The 27,051-nt window shown below is 21.3% G+C and overlaps 1 protein-coding gene across 6 annotated transcripts in view; it reads left to right on the top strand.

The window, feature by feature from the left end:
- Positions 1-27,051, top strand: part of LOC127281941 (potassium voltage-gated channel protein Shaker) — a 188,501-nt gene that overhangs the window by 152,139 nt on the left and 9,311 nt on the right. For all 6 annotated transcript variants that reach the window (XM_051305950.1, XM_051305951.1, XM_051305952.1 and 3 more), the window contains 6 exons: positions 6,005-6,128; positions 11,705-11,970; positions 13,220-13,863; positions 16,205-16,334; positions 24,761-24,951; positions 25,728-25,904. In XM_051305950.1, coding sequence (XP_051161907.1) covers positions 6,005-6,128; positions 11,705-11,970; positions 13,220-13,863; positions 16,205-16,334; positions 24,761-24,951; positions 25,728-25,897 — 1,525 coding nt within the window. In that variant the 3' untranslated portion in view covers positions 25,898-25,904. The remainder of the gene's footprint in view (positions 1-6,004; positions 6,129-11,704; positions 11,971-13,219; positions 13,864-16,204; positions 16,335-24,760; positions 24,952-25,727; positions 25,905-27,051) is intronic.

Here is a 27,051-nt window from a genome sequence, read left to right as displayed (position 1 = left end):
CATTGAAAGCAAGGAAAAATTAATTTAATACTTTTCTAATTTTTTTAGATAAAGAGAAGGGGATATAAATTTGCTATATGACTTAGCAAAAGTTTTTTTTTCAAAAAAAAAAATTGTTTTTAATTTAATAAAATGGAAAAATTAATTTTTTTATACAAAAAATTTTTTATATTTATTAAAAATAATTATACATTTATTTATCTATTTATTAATTAATTTTTGACAATAAAAAAATCCATTCATTTTTATATATTCAAAAAATTATTAATTATTGAATTTATTATTAATAAATAATAATAATAATAAAAAATAATATTTATTTATTCTTAAATAAATAAATAATGTAAAATAATAATATAATAAAATATGTAATAATAATATATAATATTGATTAATTTATTTATTTCAAATTATTTATTATTATTATTATTTTTTTTTTTTTATTATATTATAAATTATTATATTTATAATTATAAATTTTTATTTATTTTTAATGAAATAAAATAAAATTAATAAATATTATATTAATTTTTAAATAATTATTATTAATTATTATTCAATGATTAATAATTTTTTTTGAATATAAAAAAATTAAATGAATTTTTTTTTGTTTTCGATATTTTTTTTTTTGATTAAAAAAAAGAAAATACATTTTTTTTATTATTATTATATATATATATATAATATTTTGTGATTCCGGTTATTGTAGAGGATTCGAAGGCTTCTTTATTTCAAAACATACTTGACTTCTCATTGAATGGCTTATATACATATATATATAGTATATGTATACATCTAGTCTCAAGAGCGATCTATCGAGTGTTGACTGGTCGAGTAGAGAGCTGCTGGCTATTCCGCTTTGTTATATAGGAGATACTGTTCTCGTTTTGTTGGCAGTGTGAATATATCTTTTAACTTCTCTTATACGTTTGTTTTTATAAAAAAAAAATTATAATAATAATAAAAAAAAAAAAAATTGCTACTCTTAAAATTTTTCGACCTCATAAGCCCAAAAATAAATAATAATTTAATTTTTTTCTTTTATTTCCACTCAAAACTTTGTGGTGTAAAAAAATCGAAACTCTTAATTTTAAGAATATTTTCTGTTTGACAATTATTTTCCATCCATTTTATTCTATTTTTTTTATCCTCTAATTGTGAGAATAAAATGCATATAGAAAATATTATTTAATAAGCATCGAAAAAATATTCATTATTTTCCTTATTATTTATATTATTTAATTAAATATTAAATTTAGAATTACGTTTTTACTGAAAGAAGAAAAAATTTATTCTCAAATTGAGAATAAATGCTTAAAACCAGTTTGGAATATACAATTTCGAGGAAATTTATTATCTTGTCTCTTAAAATATTATTTTGAATTTCAAAATTTGCTCTTTGCATAGAATATAAATTTTTTTTTTGAATTTGCAAAGGTAGTTTCTTTTTTTTATGAGTATAAAATATGCTAAATTCAAGAATAAATTTTAGTTTCAAATATTGTAGAAAAGGTCCCGAATCATTTCATATTTCAAAATGAAATTTTTACTGTACTATTTTTTTTTTTTTTTTTGCAAAATATATTTGGCATTTAAAAATAATAATTATTAATTATCAATATAATTATTATTAATTATCAATATAATTATTATTAATTGCATCGAAAATAAAGGTAAAAATAAATAAAATATATACTAAAAAAATTGATAAAAAATTAAATAATAGAAAAATAATTTTACAAAAATACTATAAAAATATTTAATAGAAAATTTTATATAAAATATTATAAAAAAAATTTTTTTTTCTTTTTCGAAGAGGTCAACCCGTTTGAAGTTATGGGCAATTGAAAGGTCCTCACTTTACTCTTCGAACGTTGGAAAGTGGGCAATGAAGTGGATGAAAGAGGGGTTGTGTAGAGTAGAGGCGAGAGTGAGAGTGAGTGGGAAAGAGAGGAAAATAGGGGGTGGATGGGCAAAAGAGTGGGGGACATAGAGAAATATATAGGAATACTAGGAGAGAGAGGGTGTGTCCATGGCATGTAGCCAACGCCGTAGTGCCGCAGTTTCTGCTGCCGACTAACCCCTTCGCTATATATCACATCGTTATACTGCACCTATTTCCAACATTCAACATCACTTCGTATTAGGCACTCATCATTTTAATCAATTCAACGGCATTATTTCATTTTCCTTTATATCACTATAATAATAATAACAATAATAATTATTTATTTATTAAAATTTATAACAAATTTATTACAAAATTATTATAAATTTATTACAAATTTATTACAAATTATTACGAATTTATTACAAATTATTACGAATTTATTACAAATTATTACAAATTTATTAAAAATTATTATAAATTTATTACAAATTTACTAGAAATATATTACAAATTTATTATAAATTATTATAAATTAATTACAAATTTACTAGAAATGTATTACAAATTTATTATAAATTATTATAAATTTATTACAAATTTACTAGAAATTTATTACAAATTATTACAAATTTATTAAAAATTATTATAAATTTATTACAAATTTACTAGAAATGTATAACAAATTTATTATAAATTATTACAAATTATTATAAATTTATTACAAATTTACTAGAAATGTATTACAAATTTATTAGAAATTATTATAAATTATTACAAATTTATTACAAATTATTACTAATTTATTAAAAATTATTATAAATTTATTACAAATTTACTAGAAATTTATTACAAATTTATTATAAATTATTATAAATTTATTAGAAATTTATTGAAACTTATTACTTATATTTATTAAAAAAAAAACGGCGAACTTTCACTTGACCGAAATTAGCAAATGTCCGAACAAACATAACCTAGAAAAAGAATATTTTGCCGCGAATTTTAAAATTCGACATGATTTATAATTTAAAATATCATTATATTTTTAAATATCATAGATTTTTTATTTCTATAATAATAATAATAATAGTAATAATAAAAATAATAATAATAATTTTATTCATTATAATAAATAAAATTATAATAATAATAATAATTTTATTTATTATAATAAATAAAATTATAATAAATTAATATATTGAAATTTTTTAAATGACAAAATTTTCCAATTTCTCAAATCTTCATATGTCCGAATTTTTATTTGTCCTAATTATTATTTGACAGAATTTTTAAAAACGACAAATTTTCAATTCACCGAATTTCGCAAAAAGCCGAAAAATTATAACCTAAAACAAAAAATTACTAGAAATTACTATAACTAGTAAAAAAAAATATTTCGGCGCGATTTTTAAAATTCGCAATCAATTGGAAATTTGCTAAATTGTCATTGTCCGAATTTTTTTTTTTTAAAAAACGAGCTAAAATCTTTTAGTTTGGACATTTTCAAATTTCGGTAAAAAATTGTATTTAGTAAAAAAAAATGGAGTAAAAAGAATTTTTTTCAAATTCTAAATTTTTTTAAAATTTGTCAAAATTTTTATTTAATTAAAATTGTTTTTAAAATAAAAATTTTAATTAATAATAATACTTTATATAAAAAAATAAATAAATAATTTTAAAGGTCAATGATGATGTGGCGTACCGCGCGCGTGAAATCAGGAAATCGAAATTCAAGTTCAAAGTGATCTATATAAATTTAGCTGCGCGACCAAATCCGTACATATAACTCAATTTCCGAATCGTTCAAGCCAAATAGAAATGGAAACTCGTTTTCAGAAAACTAACTCGAAGTGTTAATTGAAATCGATTTTTTTTTGTATACTCACAGGAGGAAATTTGCTTAATTTAAAAAAAAAAAAGAAAAACAGAAAATAGATTGACTTCGAGCTAATAATTCGTTTCGAGGGCATAATAAGAAGAAAAAAAAATGAGAGTAATTTTTTAACAAATGGCCTTTTCTTATTTTTTTTTCTTCTAAAACCTCGATTCACTTTAAAGAAAAAATAATTTATTTTTCTAAATTATTAGTACCCTATATAATTTTTTTTGAGAAAACAATTTTTTTTATTAAATAAAAAAAATAATCAATAAATATTAAATAATAGTAATAATTATTTTATTAATGGAAATAATTAATTAAATTAATAATAAAATAGAAATAAAAAAAATTATTATATTATTTATTTATAGAATTTATTATATAATAATTAATAATAATAATAATTATTATTATTATTATTATTATATATAATACATATATATAATATAATATATTATAATAATTTATTATATAATAATAAATAAATAATTTATTTTTTAAACAAATTTTTGCTAAAAAAAACAAAACGAAGGAAAAAAAATTGAGAAATTTCTGTGAGGTGAGAATATAAATTCACAATATATGAAGGGTGTTAATTTTCTGATCAAGTCAACGAGCGAGAAGATTCTTGGCACCGATTTCAATTGAAGTTCACGGTCGTCTGGCCGGCGGCGACGGCGCGAACTCACTATTTTCTATAGGAATGACTTTTTCATTGTCGAAATATTTTTTTTTAATCTTCACTTTACCATCTATCTAAAAGGAGCAATTACTTTTCAACTTTTGTTCAAATTTGCCATTTAAATTTTTTTCTTTTTTTTTGTGAAACTTTCATATTTATTATTTTTCAAGTGTACCCAAAAAAAAATATATATATCGCTGAACCAAAAAAATAAATAAATAACAAAACAAATTTTATCTCACAATTAAAAAATTTTTTTTTTTAATTAATTTTTAAATTATTTTCTTATTTTATTATTAATTTATTATAAAATAATTTAATAAATAAATAATAAATAATTTATTTACTATTATTTTTTAAAATTATTATTTATATGATAATAAATAAATTATTTATTATAATAATAAAGCATAATTAAATAAATTATAAATAAATAAATAAATAATAAATAAATTTATTTACTATTATTTTTAAAAATTATTATTTATATGATAATAAATAAATTAATTATTTATTATTAATTTTATTGTTATAATTTATTATTAATAAATTATTTATTTTATTACTTAAATTATTTTATTAAAAAATTGAAAAAATTTATTTTTTAATAATTAAATTAATAATAATTTAAGAAAATAAATAATTTCACACAAATCTAAATTATGAGATTATTTTTATTTATAAATATTTATTATTTTTATAAATATTTTATATTTATAAAATTTATTTATTTTTTTATTTATTTATATTATTTATTTATTTTTGTAAATAAAATTTTTAAAAAATAACAAAGGATTGGAATAATGAAGATTAATGATTAGATATAAATCATTAATTTTTTTTTTTTTTTTGCAATTGAGGACAACACTTACGTCAGATATGCTATTTTTAAATATATTTGGATCGTTGACCTGCACGTTTTTGTATGAGCATATTTAAAGTGTAAAAACACTTGAACGAAGAGATGGTTACTGTATAGACTTTTTTTGCATTTTTATCGTATATATATATAGTACATATATAGCTATATAGGAATTGCGTGGTCCAAATGAGATGCTGCACCACTTTGAGTAGGCCACCAGATAGCTTAGGGTCACAAGAAGTATACTAGACTCTCTTACTTTTTTTTCTATTCGAGAAATATGTGAATTAGTAATGAATCGAAAAAAGCCTTCTTGTATATAGTGTACTCGATGTTTTACAAAATTTTTCCCCTTCATGATCCTCTTTTTCATATTATCCCAACGTCATCATTTTTTATCACATAATTTATTCATTAAAACTATATTTTATTTATATTTTTTTATTATTTTTTTATAATTTTTTTTTATTATTTATTTTTTTTTTGTTTCTTTTTTCATTTCTTTAACAAAAATTCGTACAAAATACTAATGTGAAATTATCAAAAAAAAAATTTTTGGAAACGTTTATTGCATCCGGACACTTAATTAAATTTTTATTAGAATAAAAAATTAATTATTATAGTTTTTATAAACATAAATTTTTAATTATTTTAAAAAATAAATAAAAAAATGTTTTTATTTTTTTACAGATCGCTGCCAAAGCTCAGCAGCCAGGACGAAGATGGGCCAAACGCTCACACCCAATACACAGGCGTCACACACTTCGAGCCCATACCACACGATCATGACTTTTGCGAGAGGGTCGTCATCAACGTAAGTATAATGAAATTTTGAGGAAAAAAAAAATATTAAATCACTTTTTAAATTTATTATGCAATTAAAAATAAAAAAAAAATTTTAATTTATTTATTGTGCTGCGAATTCGAAAATTTATTTATAACCAATTTATACTTCATTTATTTATAATGAATTATTTATTTATAATAAATTATTTATTTGGAAAAAAAATTAATAATTCATTTATTTATAATAAATTATTTATTTGGAAAAAAATTAATAATTCATTTATTTATAATAAATTATTTATTTATAATTAGCAACTGAATTTAAGCTAAAATTATTTTAAAATTAAGGCTCAAAATAGACTGACATAAATTTTTTACATTGAAATATAAATGAGTTTATAAAATTTTTTTTTTTTTTATTTAATTTTCAGTATTAGTAAATAACGGTCTTAATTTCAAACACGTCTTAATGGAATTTTCTTTTTACATGTTTTAAGCCAAAAAATTGACTGATTTTAAATAAGCGATTTTTTTACAGGAATTGTTAATATTAGATGGAAAAAATAATATCTCTGTGAATTTCAATTTAATATTTTGAGTAAAATTCAATTTTCTTTTTGTGTCTTAATTTAAGAAAAATTTGTCTTAATTAAAAAAGCTGTGTTTTAATTTAAGAAAAATTTGTCTTTATTAAATAAAGTTGTGTTTTAATTTAAGAAAAATTTGTCTTAATTAAAAAAAAGCTTTGCCTTAATTCAAGAAATCTTTTTCTTAAATTAAGAAGAGAATAAATTTTATAATCTCAAAAATGCAATAATTTAAAATGTTAAGAAAACTTTAATTACACTTTTTTTTCTTTCACTTTCACTTATGTATATATCATAAATTTGAAATTTATATCTACTTTAGTAATTGTATCCACAGGCAAAGAAATCAGAGTCCAATTATTTTTAATGATTTCCTGAAATAATAATAATAATAATAATAATAATAAATAAAATAAAAAATAAATAATACACACATTACATGATGAGGAACATGACGATTTTTTTTGTGTTTAATAATTATTGAATTTTTTCCCCTAATATTATTGTAAATAGTTGAAATAGTTTGCAATTTTATATTGTGATACATAATGCGTAAAAAAAAAAAAAAAAAAAAAGTACTCAAACAAGAGAAGTATTTTTATATAAATATATGAAGCGCACATACAGCTCAGTGGTTTTGCAGATCTCGGTGAAAAAAAAAATTTTCTGCATAACTGCGCACACGATTTTAGCAAGTGCAACTTTTGGCCAATAACCAATAACGACGATTTAAATGAAAAATATATTATAAATTTAAAAACCAATAAAAGTCAGTTTCAACCAGTTATTAAGGGAAATTTTTTTTTTCTTTTTAATTTAATTTCCTCGTTCGATAAAAATCAAATAATATTGATTTTTTTTTATAGTAAAGAGAAAATTTTAATTTTGACTAATTTGAAAAATTTAAATTAATAAAAATTTTTTAACTAATTTAGTTGAATTTTTTATGAATTAGAATTTTAACCTCGATTTTAACTAATAAATTAGCGAAAAAAAATTTTTAATTAAATTATTAGTAAATAATTTATTAGTAACTAATTTATTAGTAAATAATTTATTAGTAAATAATTTATTAATAACTAATTTATCATTATTAACTAATTTGAATTAAAAAAAAAATTTTAGAAACAATTTTAGGGTTTCTTAATTAATTAATAATAAATATAAATTAATTTTTCTATTTTTTATTTTTTTATTTTTAAAAAAGAAGACAAAAATATAGTACAGATTATTATTTTAATTTTTTTGGAAAATATTGAATTTTTTTTTTGGAAAATATTGTAAAACGTTTTTCGTTTAGTACAAAATATCTTTTCCACGAGGAAGTAATATTTCATTATGTACATTTATATAACATACATTAGTGTCATTTACGTGTGGGATGATTGTTAACAAGAGCATTATATACAATTTATATATGGCACTCAATGTATTCGCATTTCACCACTTGCAAATAATAATAATTATTATGTAAAGTGTGGATTTTATTTCAAAATTTCAATTGTCCTTCGTCAAGAATTTCAATTCAATTTTTAACACTTTAGGTGTACCATTACACAAAAAAAAAAAAAAAAAAAAAAATTACATATAGGAAATTTAATATCACCTATACTTTAAAAAAATGCAACGAGTTTTATTTTTCGATTTTAATTAATTTATTTATTTAATTATTCCCTTATTTAAAAATATTATTCTTTTTTAAAAAAAATATTAAGAATAATTTAAGTGTATTTTTTTACTGTTAATTTTGAATTATTTATTTTAAAAAAAAATAAAGCAGTCCGAAATTTTTTTTCTAAAAAAGGAAAGGCAAACAAAAAAAATGATGATTAATCTCAATTTCGTAACCGCGTGTGAGAAGGCTGATCGAAATTATTGCCAAATTTTTTTTTTTTTTTTATATATATTTACTAGGGGATTCCCATTTCTGCCCCAATGCTGTGCTGATAGTTGCCTCATTAAAATCCTTTTTGTAAATATTTGGTGAGTATAAACGAAATTTCGCGTTTCAAATAAAAAAAATTAAAAAAAACGATTCGGTTTGAGAGACAAAAAAAATAGCCCTCGTTCTATCTTTTTCTTTCTTTATTTTTTACTCAGCCTCTCACTTTCTCTTTCTTTCGTTTTATCTTTTCGTATAGCGCCTGTACGTGTGTAGAATTTAACGACGATACTTATTTTTTTACAAAAGGCAAAAAAAAAACCAGAAATTATAGAGATAGAATTTTATAAAATATCTACGAGACTGCTGTAAAAGTTCAACTAAATCTTATAAATTATATATATTTTTTTTTATGATAAATTATTTTTAAAAAATATTTTCGAAACATGTGAAGAAAATTTTAAACGAAACTACAATAAATTTGCAATTTTTTTTTTTTTGTACTATTAATTTATTTTTATTTTACTTATTTATTTATTTTCATATTTATTCTCTCAATTTTTTTTGTAAAATTATTAACGTACCTCAGTTTAATAATTTTTAATTAGTTATAATTAATATTTTGTTTTTGCTTTTTTTTTCTTAAATATAATAATATAAAGAAAAAAAATTGTCCCCTCAATTTATTAAATAAATAAAACTGTTAAGTAAAAAGAATCCTTTACCTAAAAATCCAAATTAATTAAATTAATTTAGATTTTTGTGAAGGATTTTTTTAAATTGAAAAAAATTAGACAAAAAATAACTAAATTTAAATAATTTAAAATATTTAGTAAAAATTTTCAACTAATTTAAATTAGTGACTGACTATTTACTACATTAGTTAAATTTTACTCACACTAATTAGTAAAAAAAAAATTCACTAAATTAGTTACATTCTACTTACACTAATTAGTAAAAAAAAAATTTTTTTTTCACTAAATTAGTTAAATTTTTTCTCACATCAGTAAAAAAAATTTTTCGATAAAATTTAATTAAGAAAAAAATAGATTCTTACTAAAATTCAAATTAGTTGTGAAAATTTTTACTTAAATTCCAAAAATTAAGAAAATGGAAAATTAATTTATATAAAATTTTCCCATAAGTCTATTTTGCATCGCTATAAGTTGAATGTGTTTGGCCATATTCAGTATCCACAGACATCGATCCATCTTCAAAGATAGATTCACAAACATGCCAATCAATTGATATCAAGATGTCAATCAAAATAATTCAAGATGTGAGTAAAATTGTAAACTTATGGAATTAAGTCGAGGCACTTTATTAATGAAAAAATTTTCAGCTTCTTGTTTATTATAATATAGATTGATTATTATTATTATTATTATTAAAAATATAGTTTACCATTTTATATATAGAACATTCAACCTTTTTTTGCATGATTTTCTTTTTGTCAAAAAGATAAATTTATTGACAAAAATTAATTTCAATAGATTTTTTTTACTAATTATTTAATAGTTGAGTTGATTCTATGCATTCATAGAATTAGATAATTTAATTAATTATAAATAATATAATATTTAAGAAATATTAGAAAACTCTTAGGTAGCAATTTTTTTTAAATCTTTTAGCATAACTCTTAAAGTTGCATTTTACAATTTGAGCTTTATATTAATTGTAGTGATGATAATTAGCGAGATACATTTTTTTCGAAAGTCAATTTTTTATTTTAATCTTAATTTTGAATTTTAATCCAAATTTATATTTTCATTAGAATTTTAAAAAAAACTATTTTTTTTTTATTTTAAAATTAAAATTTAATTTTGATTTCGTACCGAAAGAATTTATTTTGTAATATGTAATTTATGAATTTGAAACCAAATTGAAAAATCAAATTTTTTAATTTTCAAAAATTTGGATTATAATTCAAATTTAATTAATACAATTTTCATAAATCTAAAAAAATGTTAATTACACTTTGAAAATTTTCTGTAAAAATAAAAAAATAATTTAACAAAAATTTAATTTTTGAAAAAAATTTATTGATATTTTCTGTCAACAGAAAAGGGTTGAAAATTCTAATAACTGAATTTATTGAAAATAATATTTAAAAAAAAAAATTACAAAAAAATATTTTTTTATATACAATTTTTCCATTAGAGAGAGAGAGAGTGAGTGTTATTATAAAAGTTGGCTGTTACGAAATTGCGAGATATTTTAAGAAAATACATTTGTTATTTACAAGTTTCTTTTTTTGCTAAAGAGAAAAATATTCCAAGATATTGCAAAAAGTTTTTATATCGACCGGATACTAAAATCCACATTTATTATCAACGATTAGAAAAACAAATTATTTTTTAAGATAGAATATATAAATATTATTTTAAAAAATTGTTTTTTCATAATTTTTTAATTTTCTCTTTTTATTTATCAGTGACAGTTAATTGCGTCCTTAATTTGTAAAATCATAAATAATAATTTCTTGTGTGTCACATTTTTCATTTCCAGTAAGTATAGATAGTGTACCTGTTTCCTGTTTGTCCATCAATCTCGATCAAAAAAAAAAAAAAAGTAATAATAAAAGCGGAAGAAAATACTTAAAATTATTTTTTTATATTATTAAACAATTTTTTCATATTTTCATTAAAAAATAAAAATTCAATTAATTAATTAAAAAAAAAAAGAAATTTCAAGATAATTTAAAAAAAACGATCGGAAAATTAATTATAAATTTAGAAAACAAATTGAAAGTGGAAATAATTATAGAAAATTAAAACCAATTATAGAAATTATAATTATAATTATAGAAAATTAAAAACAATTAAAACATGAATTATTTAAAAAAACAAAATGTAATTACAAATAACCGGAAATTAAATTAAATTATTATTCTTACAAATGCAAAAGTGAATTTAAATAAATAAAAAAATTAATTTTCATGAATTTTTTCCAGCGGGGTAAAGGGAATAAAAATAATTTAAAAAAAAAAAAATTGAGAAATATATACCATACCTACTATTTAATAATGTAAATTATTTTCTGAATGAATATTATAGTGAAGGGTATAATATTTTAAATATTTAAATATTTAGAGAGAGAAATATTAATGAATCGATAACAATTTTTATGTAACAGGTGAGCGGACTAAGGTTTGAAACGCAATTGCGTACATTGAACCAATTTCCGGACACACTGCTTGGCGACCCATCAAGGCGGATCCGTTATTTCGATCCGCTTCGCAATGAATACTTTTTCGATCGAAATCGACCCTCCTTCGATGCGATTCTCTATTACTATCAAAGTGGTGGAAGACTTCGCCGTCCAGTCAACGTACCCCTCGATGTCTTCTCCGAGGAGATTAAATTTTACGAATTGGGAGAGTTGGCCACGAATAAATTTAGGTTTGTCACCATAATTATTATTATTAATTCAATTAGTTTCATTTTATAAATTTATTTATTTTTTTCTTGTTTTTTTCACAGGCAAATTGATTTTTTTTTTGCATTTTCCTTCAATTCTTCACTCAAATCTGATTTTTATTTAATTTATTCACTTTTATTCGATTTTTATTTTTATTCCGTTTGGAATTTTTAATTTATTTGGTAATTTGATTTTTAATTTAATTTTTATTCCGTTTGGAATTTTAATTTATTTTGAAATTTGATTTTTAATTTAATTTTTATTCAATTTTTTTTCAATTTTTGTTTTTATTCCGTTTGGAATTTTAATTTATTCTGTAATTTCATTTTTTAAATTTAATTTCTATTCAATTTTATTTAATTTTTATTCAATTTTTATTTTTATTCCGTTTGGAATGTTAATTTATTCTGTAATTTGATTTTTATTCAATTTTTATTTGTATTTTGTTTGGAATCTTAATTTATTATATAATTTGATATTTTTTATTTTTATTCCGTTTGGAATTCTAATTTATTTGATAATTTGATTTTTTTTTTATTTAAATTTTATTCCATTTTTATTTTTATTCCGTTTGAAATTTTAATTTATTCTGTAATTTGATTTTTAATTTAATTCTTATTCAATTTTTTTCAATTTTTATTTTTATTCCGTTTGGAATTTTAATTTATTCTGTAATTTTATTTTTTAAATTTAATTTCTATTCAATTTTATTTAATTTTTATTTTTATTCCGTTTGGAATTTTAATTATTGTGTAATTTGGTATTTTTAATTAATTTTTATTCAATTTTTATTCAATTTTATTTAATTTTTATTTTTATTCCGTTTGGAATTTTAATTATTGTATAATTTGGTATTTTTATCCAATTTTATTCAAATTTTTATTTTTATTCCGTTTGGAATTTTAATTTATTTTGTAATTTGTTTTTTTTTTATTTAATTTTTATTCCGTTTGGAATTTTAATTTATTCTGCGATTTGAATTTTTTAATTAATTGTTTTATTTTTTTATTAATAAAATTTCAGATTGTATTTTTAGTCTGAATATTTTTTTAATTTAACTTTTTTCAATTTTAGTATTTATTTGATCTATTTTTGTTTACAGATTTTTAATTTATTTATTTTAATTTCTATTTGTCAGAATTTTTAAATTGTGTTTAATATTTTGATTTTTTTTCGATTTTAAAAAATTTTTCTAATTTTATTTTTAATTAAATTTTTTTTTTCTTTTAGGGAAGACGAAGGTTTCATCAAAGAAGAAGAAAAGCCGTTACCGTCGCACGAATATCAAAGAAAAATTTGGCTATTATTTGAATATCCAGAGAGTTCGCAGGGGGCGAGAGTCGTTGCCATCATATCCGTGTTCGTGATTCTCCTCTCGATTGTAATATTTTGTTTGGAAACACTTCCCGAATTTAAGCATTATAAAGTGTTCAATACGACGACAAACGGTACAAAAATCGAGGAGGACGAAGTGCCGGACATTACGGACCCGTTCTTCCTAATAGAAACTATTTGTATAATCTGGTTCACATTCGAGTTATCGGTGCGCTTCCTCGCCTGTCCAAATAAGCTAAACTTCTTCCGTGACGTTATGAACATCATTGATATCATCGCCATCATTCCTTATTTCATCACATTGGCAACTGTTGTCGCCGAGGAGGAGGACACATTACATTTGCCGAAGGCACCTGTTAGTCCACAAGACAAAAGTACGAATCAAGCGATGTCCCTCGCGATTCTCAGGGTGATACGACTGGTCAGGGTGTTTCGAATATTCAAACTGTCCAGGCATAGTAAAGGTCTTCAAATTCTTGGCCGAACTCTAAAGGCATCAATGCGAGAGCTCGGTCTGCTCATTTTTTTCCTTTTTATCGGTAAGTCTCGCCTTATTTTTCCCAATTATTTTTGTTTCCATTTTTTTTTCCATTCTCGATATTATTTGAATAAGTTGAAAAATAATATTCAATTTTGCCAATTTCAATTTAATATTTTAAATTTTTTAATAGTAAAAATTATTTTCGGTCAAAAAAGTAAACTGCTCGTTGGAAAAGTTTACAGATTCAGCAGAATTCTTTTATTTTTAACTGATTCAAATTTAGAGAGTGGGTTTTGATTACTTTTAACGATTTGAAGGTTGATCCAACTCTTCTTTTTTTTTAAACGAGAGAAATAAGACGGAAATAAAAATTCTTTTTTCGAAATTGTTTTTATAATCCCTAGTTTGGAATATTAATTTTAAAAATTCCAAATAAAACTATAATGGATCAACTTTCAAAAAAAAAAACTTTAGTTTAGTAAATTTTTAAAATAGATTTTTTTTTTAAACATAGAATAAAATAGTTTGCTTATTATAAAACAGAAAAAAAACCACAAAGTTTGGAATAAAATTTTTTTATATTTAGAAATCAATTTCTTGATTTTTGTGAGTTTCTCTTAAAATTTCTACTAAAAATTGTGTTACAAAATATATTTTCTACAGAAAAAATTTGAAGAAATTTATTCCACTCTTTTTTTTATAGGATTAAATAAAAAAAAAACTTGGCAGATTTTTCGCATTTTGACAATGAAAATTTAAATTTTGTAGAATTTAAAAAAAATATAGTTAGTGTATCACTAAATACTGAAAAAAATAGTTATTATAACAGAATTTTTTTTTGGATAAATTTACAAATTTACAGTGACTTTTGAAAGTAGGTATTATAAAGCACTTAATCTAGTCCTAATGCACTTGAACATTTACATTGACTCTTGTATATTATATATACATATATATATGTGTGTATATATACATAAAGTATAGTGGCATTAGGATGATCATTAATACCCGTAGTAGTGCTTTTCATGCGCAATTTATTCTATAGTTAGACGATAATCTTAGGAAACGACAGTACCTCAAGAGGTAAATTTTCATGTGATCACTATCTAATTGCTTTTGCAATCAATAATTGAATCCCTTGAAATTAAAGTATACCCACGACGTACACAGTTAAAATCAATATTTTATCTTTACTTAACTATCATCTTATCGACAATAATTTTCTCCCTTTTTTTAATTCTTTATTCAAAAGAAATCTAAAGAAAAAAAAAATTTGCTTAAAAATAGAAATTAAAGTATAAAATTTAATTATATTTATTTAATTTCTATACAAATTTTTTATATACGAATTTTTAAATACGAATTTTCAATTACGAATTTTCAAATACGAATTTTCAAATACGAATTTGTATAAAAAATTTCACGATATAATTTTCTAATTAATTTACAATTTTATTGTAATTAAATATTTTTATCATTAAAATTATATCGTGAAATAAGGAATTTTTTTAGGGAATTTAGTATTTAATTATTATTTTTATCTTATTCTATTTATGGTTATAATAATTTATAATGTTGAATAATATTTTTTATTAATAATGAATTTCCTGTATATTTTGATACAGGTATAAGTTTTTCTTGTGGAAAGACGTAAGATTTATAAAAATATTTGGAAGAAAATGTTCTCATTTCTCAGTTCTCGTGCAGAAATAAATTGTAATTTTTCATTTTTTAAAGACAATTTAATTTTTTCTTGAAATTTTGATTTAGTTTCTATTGAATTTTTATTTATTCGAATTACACTTGAAATCAATATTCAATAATTTTTAATTTTAGTTGAGAATTTTCAAAAATCAAATTTCATTTCGCCAATCGGAGATGAAAATTTAAATAATTATCAAATCAGAAAATAATCCAATAAAATTGTGATTACTGTTAATTGAAAAAAATTTCAATCAAATATTTGTTGGAAAAAAAAATTAAATAATTATTTTCCCAAAGATCGAATAAATAAAAATCTACTTGAAAATCGAATTAAATAAAAATTATTCACCTTTTTGTTAATTAAAAATTATATTAAAATTCAATTTAAAAATTAGGAACTAAATCAAAAAGAACATTTTTTTTTTTTTTTTTTTATTGAAAAAAAAAGAATTTCTGCACGAGAGAATAAAATGAATAGGATTTTAGTAGCGATAAGATCATGTTTCAGGAGTGATACTATTCAGCTCGGTTGTCTACTTTGCTGAGGCTGGCTCGCAAGACAGTTTCTTCAAATCGATTCCAAATGCATTTTGGTGGGCGGTGGTCACAATGACAACCGTCGGCTACGGGGACATGAGGTATTATTAAAAATTCACATTGATATTTCTGAACGGGTTTTCTCCATTATATTGCAGGTGTGGTGCTATTCTCATCAGCGGTATACTTCGCGGAGGCTGGCTCCGAGAATTCGTTCTTCAAATCCATTCCGGACGCGTTCTGGTGGGCCGTTGTCACGATGACGACCGTGGGCTATGGTGACATGACGTATGATGTACTCACTTTCATTAACACTTTAGTTAATGCCACAGTATGTCCCTCTTGTGCTGTCGTTTGTACCTGGTTTTTAATTACTAATTCGTTGATTGATTGATTGATTTCCATCAACTACTTGTATTTTGCCCTCACGTTAATACTTATACTCGAAACATTCATTTTTTTTTCTCACTCATATAATCACGAATTTTTTTTTTCTCATACACACATTAAAAAAAGAAATCATTGATTCTCCAGAATTTATCCATTTTTTTAGTTTTTAAAATAAAAAATTAATTTTTTTATTTGAATTACAGAAAGAAAAATTTTCTTTTAATTTGAATTCTTTTTGTTTTTATTTTCAATTTCTTTATATTCGTTCATAATTTTTGAAATTTAATTCTAAATATCTTTTCTTTTTTCATTTATTTATAATTAAACAAAATATGGATCAACATTTTGTTTATATTTTTTGTGAATTTAACTTTTTGCGAATAAAATTTACTGTGGAATTTTATTTATTTTGTTTTTAATTAAAAAAATTGTTTTTAATTTTAAATATTTGTTTTTTAATTTTATTTAAATTCTGGAGAATTACTCAATTTTTAAAATTCACTACAAAAAAAAAAAATATTTCTGAAATAAAGGAAATAATTTTTCTTAAAAAACAAAATGTTTTACTCTTAGAAAGAGAAATTAATTTAAAGCAATTTAAACATAAAATAATATTTCTAAAGATAAATTCAAATCAATTTTACTTTATTTTCTCTAATTATTTAATTAATAATTTTTAATATTAATAATATTTTGAAAATTTTTTATCAATAAAATTTTCCTACTAAAATTTTATCAAGTTTTTGTTTGATAAATAAAACCAAATTTTCTATTATTTTTTTCAAATAAATTATCAAACATTTTTTTTGAAAATTACTTTATGAGATAAAATAGCTTTCTTAAAAAAATATTTCAATGTAATAAATTTATTATTAGAATTATTTCATTTTTAATCAAAAAAAATAGTTTTGGATACTTCCCGTTAATAAATAAATAAATAAATATTTGAATTTGATGAAGTAACGAAATTATATTTTCTTTCTTGGGGTAATTCACAATTTAATTTCTTTTTGAACATTTTTTTTTTCATTTATACAAAATATACTGACAATTACAATTATTTGGAGCTTGAGTAAGAATTTTTCGAATTTAGAAATATTTGTTTTTTTATGGAAAGTAGAAACATTGTTTTCCTTGAAAAAGAGGACAAATATTTTAATTATTAAAATTAAAATGTTGTTACAATAATGTAATGTCTAATAATTAAATAGTTAAATTTAAAGTACTTTAAACTTATTCATTCATAAAATAGTTTAAACTATATTCATAAAGTAGTTGCAATTCAAAATTGATTAGTTTAAATTTAGAATTAAAAAATAAATTTATTAATTTTAGAAAATTCTTAATCAAATAGTTAAATTAATTTTTGTTATTTATAGAAAAAAAAGAACAATTTTACATTTTTCGTAGAAAACATATATTTTTAAATTTAAAAATTCTTCAACGCACAATTTAATCTCAATTCAATTTTCAAAGCCAAATATTAAATTTTTGCTCTTTTATTTCTATTTTATAGTCACGCCTCTAATTTTAAAAAGAAAAGGAAAAAAAGAAAATTTTTTTTTTCTAAAAAAATAAATTGTATCTTTGTCACCTTATATCATTTTACTATATAAAAAAAAATCACTGCTATTGTCATTTCTCATTCATTCTATCTCATATTGGCCTTGAAGTAGATTTAGATTTCAATTGGCACGATGCTTTCATATATACATATATAACGTCATTTACGTCACAAGTTTTACACTAATATGTTATACAAACTGGTCTCTCCCTCTTAAATTTAAATTCAATTTTTTTTTATTTCTTAAAATTTTATTCTGATTTCAAAAATATTTTTTCTTTCAATTTTTTATTTTCTTTTTATTTATTTCAATATTTTTTTTGAAGAAGAATTTTTAAGTTTTCCTTCTTTTCTTTTATTTTTAGTTTTGTTTTTTTTTTCTATTTATTAAGGCATTAGCCCAGTGCAAATTCTTTGTATAGTGTTACAAATTGTAAGGCATTATCCGACAATCGTGATCATTATCAGCGAATGAGTGGGATTTAATGAGGTGACTGATCGATAAAAGGTCGTTGACACCCAAGTCGCACTGGCGATCTGTTAACTATTATGAAATTCCACGTTTTTCTAGATATTGGCAAAAAAAAAAAAAAAAAAAAAAATGTTGCCCTTCAAAACTACAAAAAAATATTTTCCTTTTATTCTCATCTTGAGATTCGAATATCTCCAGTCGCTTCGTTATCCATTTTTATTTTAATTGAATATTTTTTCTTTACTCATTTCGAGTATTCGAATTTTTTTGTTTTTTATTTTCAATAAAAACTGTTCTCATTTTCAGTCAAAAATGTTGTTTTTTGTGAGTGGTTAAAAAAATCTTGAAAATTCTTTCTTTTATATATATACAAATTTTTTATTTCTACACTAATAATAGTATTAATAATAATATTAATAATAATATTAATAAGAATATTAATAAAAATAATAATAAAAATATTAATAATAATAATAAAAATATTTAAACAAATAATTTTAAAAAATAATAGAAAAAATAATATGTATAATATTTTAAAAATGATATTAAAATAAATAATAATATGACGAATAATTATAATAAAAAAAATTTGTTATCGAAACAATTTTTGTTTTGAAAAAAAAACAAATATTTTGAGAGAAAATGATTTTTTTTTCTTTTTTTTTAGTGAATGTCAAGACGGAGAAATTTTCTCATAGGTTTTTCTAGTTCCTATTTCCATTAACTTGTGATTAAGTGTTTTGCGTGACAAATCGTGATTACACACATTATATAAGATTTCACTGCCACTTTTCGCACTTGGACTATTAAAACATATTTTATACTCCCTTTAAAAATAGCAATTTTTTTACTTTAACAAATAAAATTCCATTTCTTCTATATTAATTTAAAAACTAGTTTTTTTAAATAAATAATTTGATTTTTGTATTTATAATTATTATTTGATATTTAAATAATTTTAAACATTTTAAATTATTAATTTAAAATTAATTATAAATTTTTAACAAATTTTCGATTAATTTAAATTAATTTAATTAAATCGACATAAAAAGAAAGACATAAGAAAAAAGAAATTAAATCCAATATATTATATAGAAATGGAAAAAAGAAAAATTAGAAAATGTCGGTTAATTTATGGAAAAAATATCGCAATGTTTAAAAATAAATATAAGGTAATTAAATTGAAATAATAATAATAATAATATTGAAGCTCTCAATATATACGTATCATTTGGCAAAGAATGACTGATAACAATCAAGCTTGAAGAAATGGGAAATTGGCCAAGTAGTTTAATTAATTTAATAGTCCGAGAGCGTTCAAAGAACCGATTGAAATATTATATAACACATTAAATGTTAACGAAGATTTTGTTCCGCTATATTGACTGGAAAATCAAAGAAGTGCTGTTAATTACTTCAACATTATATAATACACGGCTTTTTGAAATCAAAGCTCACTTTGATATTATAAATAATAAAATTTTCCTCTACATAAACAATATTTTTTTCATGAAAAAAGAAAAAAAACAAGAATTTTCTATTAAAAAAAAAAAAATATAGAAAAAAAAATTCAATTGTAAAATACAATTTTAGATTTTTTATATCAATTTAAAAAAAAAATAAATAAAATTTTTTCTTTTGTGAAATGAAAAAAATTTTCTTTTGAAAAATTAAAGAAGTTGTTTTAAAATCGTATTTACGATGGCTCTTTGTTTATTAATCTTTGGATTAAAGCGGAAAGCTTCAAACTCAACGGGGTATTTATTCGGATTTTTTGAAGCGCGTGTTATTCCACTGTTAGTAAGAGAACACGAACCTTATTTGCAGAAGTGATTTGCTTTTCGTGTCGACTAGCCGAGTTCAAACTGACTGATGTCCCCAAATATTATACATCACCAATACACATACACGCAAATACACGTAAAACACAAAGAAATTGCAATCAACGTGTGTTTACTGGAAAAACTTGTCTGTAGTTTATTCACAAAACGGAAGCCAAGTTTCTGCCACCTGCAAAAGCTTTTCTATATCCGACAGAATAGCAACGCGAAACACATTGAAACTGACAGCAATTCAATCCGGTTTTCTCATTTCGCATCTATTATTAAAGAAAATTCCGGATAAAAGTCAAAAATAAAGGAAGAAAAGAGAAAGAGAGAGAAAAAAAAGGAGGAACAAGACAACGAGACTGAAAATGAGAACAACGTAAAAGTGAAAAATAAACAATAGGGGAAAAAACAATTTCAAAATATTTTTTTTTTAATTCAATTTTTTGAATTTCTGTTTTTATTTAATTTTTTGGAATTTAGTTTTTTTAATTTCGATTTTTTTGAACTTTAAACATTTTTTTTTATTTCAATTGGATTCAAATTTCAATCTTTTTGTATTTTTTGTATTTATTTAAATTATTTAACTTCAAATTTTTTCTAGTTCAATTGTTAGCTATTCAAATCTTTTTACATTTCAATATAAATTAACTAATTTTTAAATTTGTTTTTTATTTAAAAATTGCAATTTAAAAAAACCTTTTTGGAAAAAATTATCAAAAAAAATTATTAAATTCTTCTTAAAAAAGAAAAAGTGGAATTTCATTTCTAATATTTTGAGAAAAATTTTTAGATATTTTTTGTTTTTTTTTATTATTTTTTTTACCGATTGACATATGAAAAAAAAATTCAAATAAAACAACTGAAATGATTTATTCAATATGACTCGGGAATTATTCTACTCTATGACTATATATATATAAAACAGGGGTATTTGAAATTTCATTCTCGGTATGCAATCTTAGAATTTTTTTTATTAAGACTAAATTGAAAAGGAAATTCTCTGTTGTGAATCAAGTACACGATTACACGAAATTGTACGTTTTTCAAGAGATTCCTTTAAGAACTGCCGGAAATTGTTAAAATTGTTTTCATTTCAAGCACCAAGCATTGATATTTATGTATAGAAGTTGAAATCGAATTGCGGTGCTAAGGTATTATTAAAATCTTAAAATAATCCAGTTTTTTTTTTTTTTTGCATCAGCGAGAATTTTTAGTCTCGGAAAATTGTTTTTTCTTCCTTTTTTTATAATTCTTAGCAATTTAGAAAAAAAATTATTACTATTTTTTTTTAAATTACAAAAATAATTATATTCGCTTTTTTTGGAATTTAAATTTTTTTTCGTTTTATTTTACTAATTTTTTCTTTCTAAAAAAGAAAAATTTCTAATTGAAAAATTTGATTTTTGACAATTTTTTTTTATCAAAACAAAAGTTTATTTTAAAATTTATCTCCCAAATTCACCACCGAGATCCCCAAAAGGGATTTACTAAAATCTAAACAGTAATGGGACTGAATAAAATCTTATAGGATTCTATCAAGTTCCATTTACCTTTTTTTTTTTTCCTTTTCTTCTCTCTCCTTCTCTATCGTATCTAAAACGATTGGCAATTCTCGTATCTCACATTATCCAGGCTTTATAAAAATTTTCAATACTGGCTTTTACTAAAAAAATTTATTTCTGAAAAAAAACTGAAAAACAAAAAAGTTCCTTTTCTACGAAAATTAAATTTACAAAATCAATTTTTAAAAAAATAATATTTGTCGTGAAAAATTATATTATCGTTGTATTAAATAAATAGAGTAAATTAGTTTATTTAATTTTTAGTTAGTAATTAGTAATTAGTAGAGTAATAATAATTTAGTAAATTCTAGTAAATAATTAATTCCTAATTAGTGATTAGAATAGATAATTAAATTATTAACTTCTCGTTAACGAATTTTTTCGTCTGATTAAGGAAAAACATTTTTCACTATGACAAAATAATAATAAACAAAAATGTTGTTGATCACAATAAAATTAAGTTTGCAAATTTAACTAGCGGAAGTTGAAGTCTAGCCAAAATGAAGATTTATTTAAGAGTCATCGCGAAAGGCTTGAAATAGTGAATAAAATATTTTTTCACATATATATTGTTATGAAAATATTTTTTTTTCAATGACACATACACACGACATTATTTGTATAGCCTTGTTGTTGTCATCATCATCATTTTTCGATCATCGAATAAATATCCTCATTTTATTATTGCAATTATATATATATATATTTTATACATTATAAAATATATATATATAAAATTCAATAACGCACGTCGACTGACAAGCACGAGGTACAGGCCACAGAATTTGTAGCGCATTGATTAGCATGCCACATCGTGTCGGACACACTTTGCCCTGACCGATCATGACACCGTTCGTCAAATGCACGACATTTAGATTTCACAGTGTTGATGCACGTGGATGCACGTTTGGAATTTAATCACTAATTTTTTTAATTTTTTTTTTTTTTTTCATTAGTTTCATAATTTTTTTTTAATAAACAAAAACTTTTTTCTCTTTTCGAAGAATTGCGAATAAATAACATAACAAATAATAATAATAGACTAATAAAATGTTAATTACAAATATTAATTATAAAACTAAAAAAAAGTAATAAAAAAAAGTAAAAGAATAGGAAAAATAATAAAAAAAAAGTTAAAGAAATAATAAAAAGTAATAAAAAAGTAAACGAAATAATAATAAAAAAATAATTAGTACTTTAATCATTAATTGTTTTTTTTAATAACAATAATAATAAATTTTTTATTAATATTATTTTTAACATTTTTTTTCACTCTGGAGTAATTAGTTGATTAATTAATTTTCCTCATTGCGAGAGGAGTTATTGAAATTTTTCTAATTTGAAAAAAAATTTTAATGTTTCCGTAATCATTCTCGTATCTCTTATATAGCAATTTCAATGTTTCTTTGGAAACTTTTAACTTTGATAACTTTTTAATTTGATAAATTTGAACACAAGAAATAAATGGGGGGGGGGTTTGACGTTTAATTCTTATTCAGAATTTAAGTAAAATTTTCCTTATAATTTTCTAATGAAAATTTTAATCAAAAACAATAATTAATTTTTAAATATTAATAATAAACAAAAATATTTTAATAATAAAATCAAATAAATTTCTTTATTTCTATATTTATTGTCAAAAAAATTATCAAAAAGGAAGTTTTTTCATCTTAAATAACAAAAAAATTGTTTTCTATTATTTTCGTTTTCCTATGGCTCAAAGAAAAAAAAAAAAAAAACTTGTGTTCATTGTTCTTTTACTTTTATGTTGATTGCTTTATTTTGTTTGTGCAGTGATTGTTTTAGTTTGTTGATTGTTTCACTAATTTTTATTTTCATTTAGATAAATTTGCGTTATTGCAAAAATAGTAAAAATAATTATTTATTTACCGCTAACAGAGATTTCTCTAATTAAATTTAAACATTTTTTCTACTCAAAAAATAATATTTAATTTTAATTTTTTTACTCATCTTTATATATTATTTAATAATCAATATTATTTATTTCAATTAATAATAAAATTTGGAAAATTAAATATCAAATTATATTTTATAAACCTTATGTAAAAAAAAAACAGAGATTGAAGATTTTTCTTTTCACTCACTGAAAATACTCATTATTCAATTTGTATATGCTTTTCACGAAAAAAATGGATGGTCTCGTTTTTTTTGTAATTTTAAGTTTTATCAAAATGAATGAGGATCAATAAAAATTTGACAAATTTTTAAAATATAAATACTTTTTTTAAGAACGAGGAAGCAATATCTGAAAATGAGAATAAAAGTACAAAATAAATAATTATTGTCAATTTTTAATATTTTCAAAAAATCCACAGGAAACTGGAATTGCGAGGGGAAAAATTGAATTTAGTTTTTTTAATTGAGCCGTAAAATTTGTTTTAATGATCCTTTTTCACAAGAAATAATAGACAAAAAAAAAAAAACAACAAATATCATAAACAAACAAATTAAAATGACCAGGCCAGCACAAGCATTTCTCTTATCACGCAATTGTGCCCATTATAGCGAAGTCCATTTTTCTATTGCATTATAGTTAAAATTTATATGAGTAAATAGTAAATTTTTTTTTGGTATTTTATTTGCCTTAATTTAGAATAGTCGAGCTCTTTCTCGAATTAGGCAAGTGATTTTTTCGGTCGCCTATAAAATTAATAAAAAAGAAAAAAAAAAAAAAATATTTTCACAGACGAGCCTCCCGCAAGTAGAGCCCACACCCGGCACGGTATATATATACACAAAAATAGACACCACACCTCGCACGAAATTTCTTATCACTTTTGTTTTTTTTTTTTTTCTTTTTGCGCCAAATATATAAAATAAAATTGTATTTTGGGTTTGAAAAAAAAAAATAACAAATTTTTTTCTCTTTTTTTCAGGCCCGTTGGTGTGTGGGGGAAAATTGTTGGTTCATTATGCGCGATTGCTGGTGTATTGACGATTGCTCTACCCGTTCCTGTCATCGTTTCCAATTTCAACTACTTTTATCATCGTGAGACTGATCAGGAGGAAATGCAGTCGCAAAATTTCAATCACGTGACTAGCTGTCCTTATCTTCCTGGCACACTAGGTATTTCTAAAAAAAATTTCTCTTTATATTTTACCTTTTTTTATTTTCATAAAATAATATTTTTTTCATTTATTTATTTACAATTTTGTTGGAGTTTTCTTTTTTTTTAGATTGGAAACAATCCATGAAAATGGAAGGAGAAATTTTTAGGGATTTAAAAAGCGAAATTGTATCGAAAATTTGAAGAAATTTTTTTTTTGTTTTTGAAAGAGAAAAGATTTTTTAAGTTTTTGAGAAGAAAATTGAAGAATTTTTTTATTGAAGAAAGAAATTTTTTTTTTTTCTACAATTTTGGATGAAGGATATAAAACTTTTCAGAAATTTTCATATTCAATGGAAAATGAAAAAAAAGAAGAAAAAAGGTTGAGAGAATTTTTTTTTTTCAAAAATCAGAAAATATTGTATCATTCGAGAATTTTTCTTTCAATTAAATAGAAGAATTATAAAGGTAATTTTTACAAATAAATAAAATCGAAGAAACTATTTTTTCGACAAGAGATAATTTTTAGAATATAACACTGAATTTTGTTAAACAGAAACAAATTTTATTTTAAATATAGGGAAAATTTACAGAATTTCTTTTCTGGATAAAAAGAAATATAAAAAATTTCTCACAATTCAGGAAAATGAATTTTTACAATAATTTAAAAAAAAGGAACTCTGAAGATATTGATGTTAATCTACTTAATATTATTATTATTATTATTATTATTATTATTATTATTATTATTATCCGCAGTAAAATGAAAAAATCTAATAATTGGATTTTTTTACAGGTCAGCACATGAAGAAAAGCTCGATGTCGGAGTCGTCATCGGACATAATAGAGCTGGAGGAGGGTCTTACAATAACTCCCCATGCGGAGGTTACGAAAAAACCCATCTACAATCCTCTCCATAACAATAACATCAACGTAGCCTGCATGATCGTTGAGACTGACGTCTGACTACTAGGTATCCATTTTCAAACCCCCCCTTTAATTTGACAATCATAAAAAAAGGATAAAAAAAAGAAACGTAATCTAAGAACTTAATCTCCGTAGCAATCTCCGACAAAATTTATAATAATGAAAATCAAAAATTATTTCGAGAATAAAAAAAAAAAAATTATTTTAAATTTATTTTTTGAAAAAAAATTTAAAAATAGAGTGGTTTTGAAATTAAATTATTTAGATTAATTGCCATAAGTTTTTTTTTTCTCGTACGTACATGAATTTTTCTGTATCGAAGGGGAAAAAAATCATTTACAATATGGAATGAAAAAAAAAACTAATTTATTTTCTCAAGGATTATCCTGAAAAGAAACTTTTGTTATTTCGTCAGATTTCCTCGGACTCGACAACTTGAATGTTAGTAACTGGGCCACTTCTGCCTTCGGGCAGAAGTTTAACCAAAACTTGACCCGGTTAAATATTAAAGTCGTAGGCTTTTCCTCACTGTCTGAGCGCGTTATTTCTGAAGAAAATATTCTTAGAAAGATTTTGAATTATATATTATAGTTTAGATGTGGGTCGTTGCCAGAAAATTGTGAATTTTCACTTTGCTTCAATGATTCTTCGAATTTTCTATTGTATAATTTTGAAAAAGACGATTTATCCTTCAATTTCATTGCATTTTTTCGAGATTTATTTTCAATTTTATTTTATTTTAACTTTACGTGAACAAAAAAAAAAAAATATTTGCCACTGAATTTTGTTCATGAAAAAAAAACAGAACATTTGAAAATCGTAAACTTTTTTTTGAAAAGGGGAAAAAAAATTTTTTAATTAAAGAAAAGTAGAAAAAAGAACTCTTGAGCTATATGAAGTATTGTTAAATTGAAGTTATGGATAAAAGGAGAAAAAAAAAAATGAATTGAGTCGAAATAGCTTTCTAGGTCGATGAAAAAATTGAATTTTCGATATAAAAGAAGACTTCAAAGAATTTTCTTTTCCTTTCAAAAAATTTTCTTATATTGTAAATAATTGAAAATTTATCATCAATAAAATATTGATTGAAAATTTTTTAATTTGACTAAAAATTCAAAATTTTCTAAATATAATTTCCCTCTCTTTTCAATTATATTTGTTTTGGAAAAAAAAATAGAGAGAAAAAAGAAACT

Source organism: Leptopilina boulardi, unplaced genomic scaffold (genome assembly GCF_019393585.1).
Source record: "Leptopilina boulardi isolate dan_hultmark-lab unplaced genomic scaffold, ZJU_Lbou_2.1 LbouV2_278, whole genome shotgun sequence".
In the NCBI taxonomy this organism is placed as follows: Eukaryota; Metazoa; Arthropoda; class Insecta; order Hymenoptera; family Figitidae; genus Leptopilina; species Leptopilina boulardi.
Note: the sequence above shows the minus strand (reverse complement) of the source record. Positions and strands in the feature narration are given on the sequence as shown.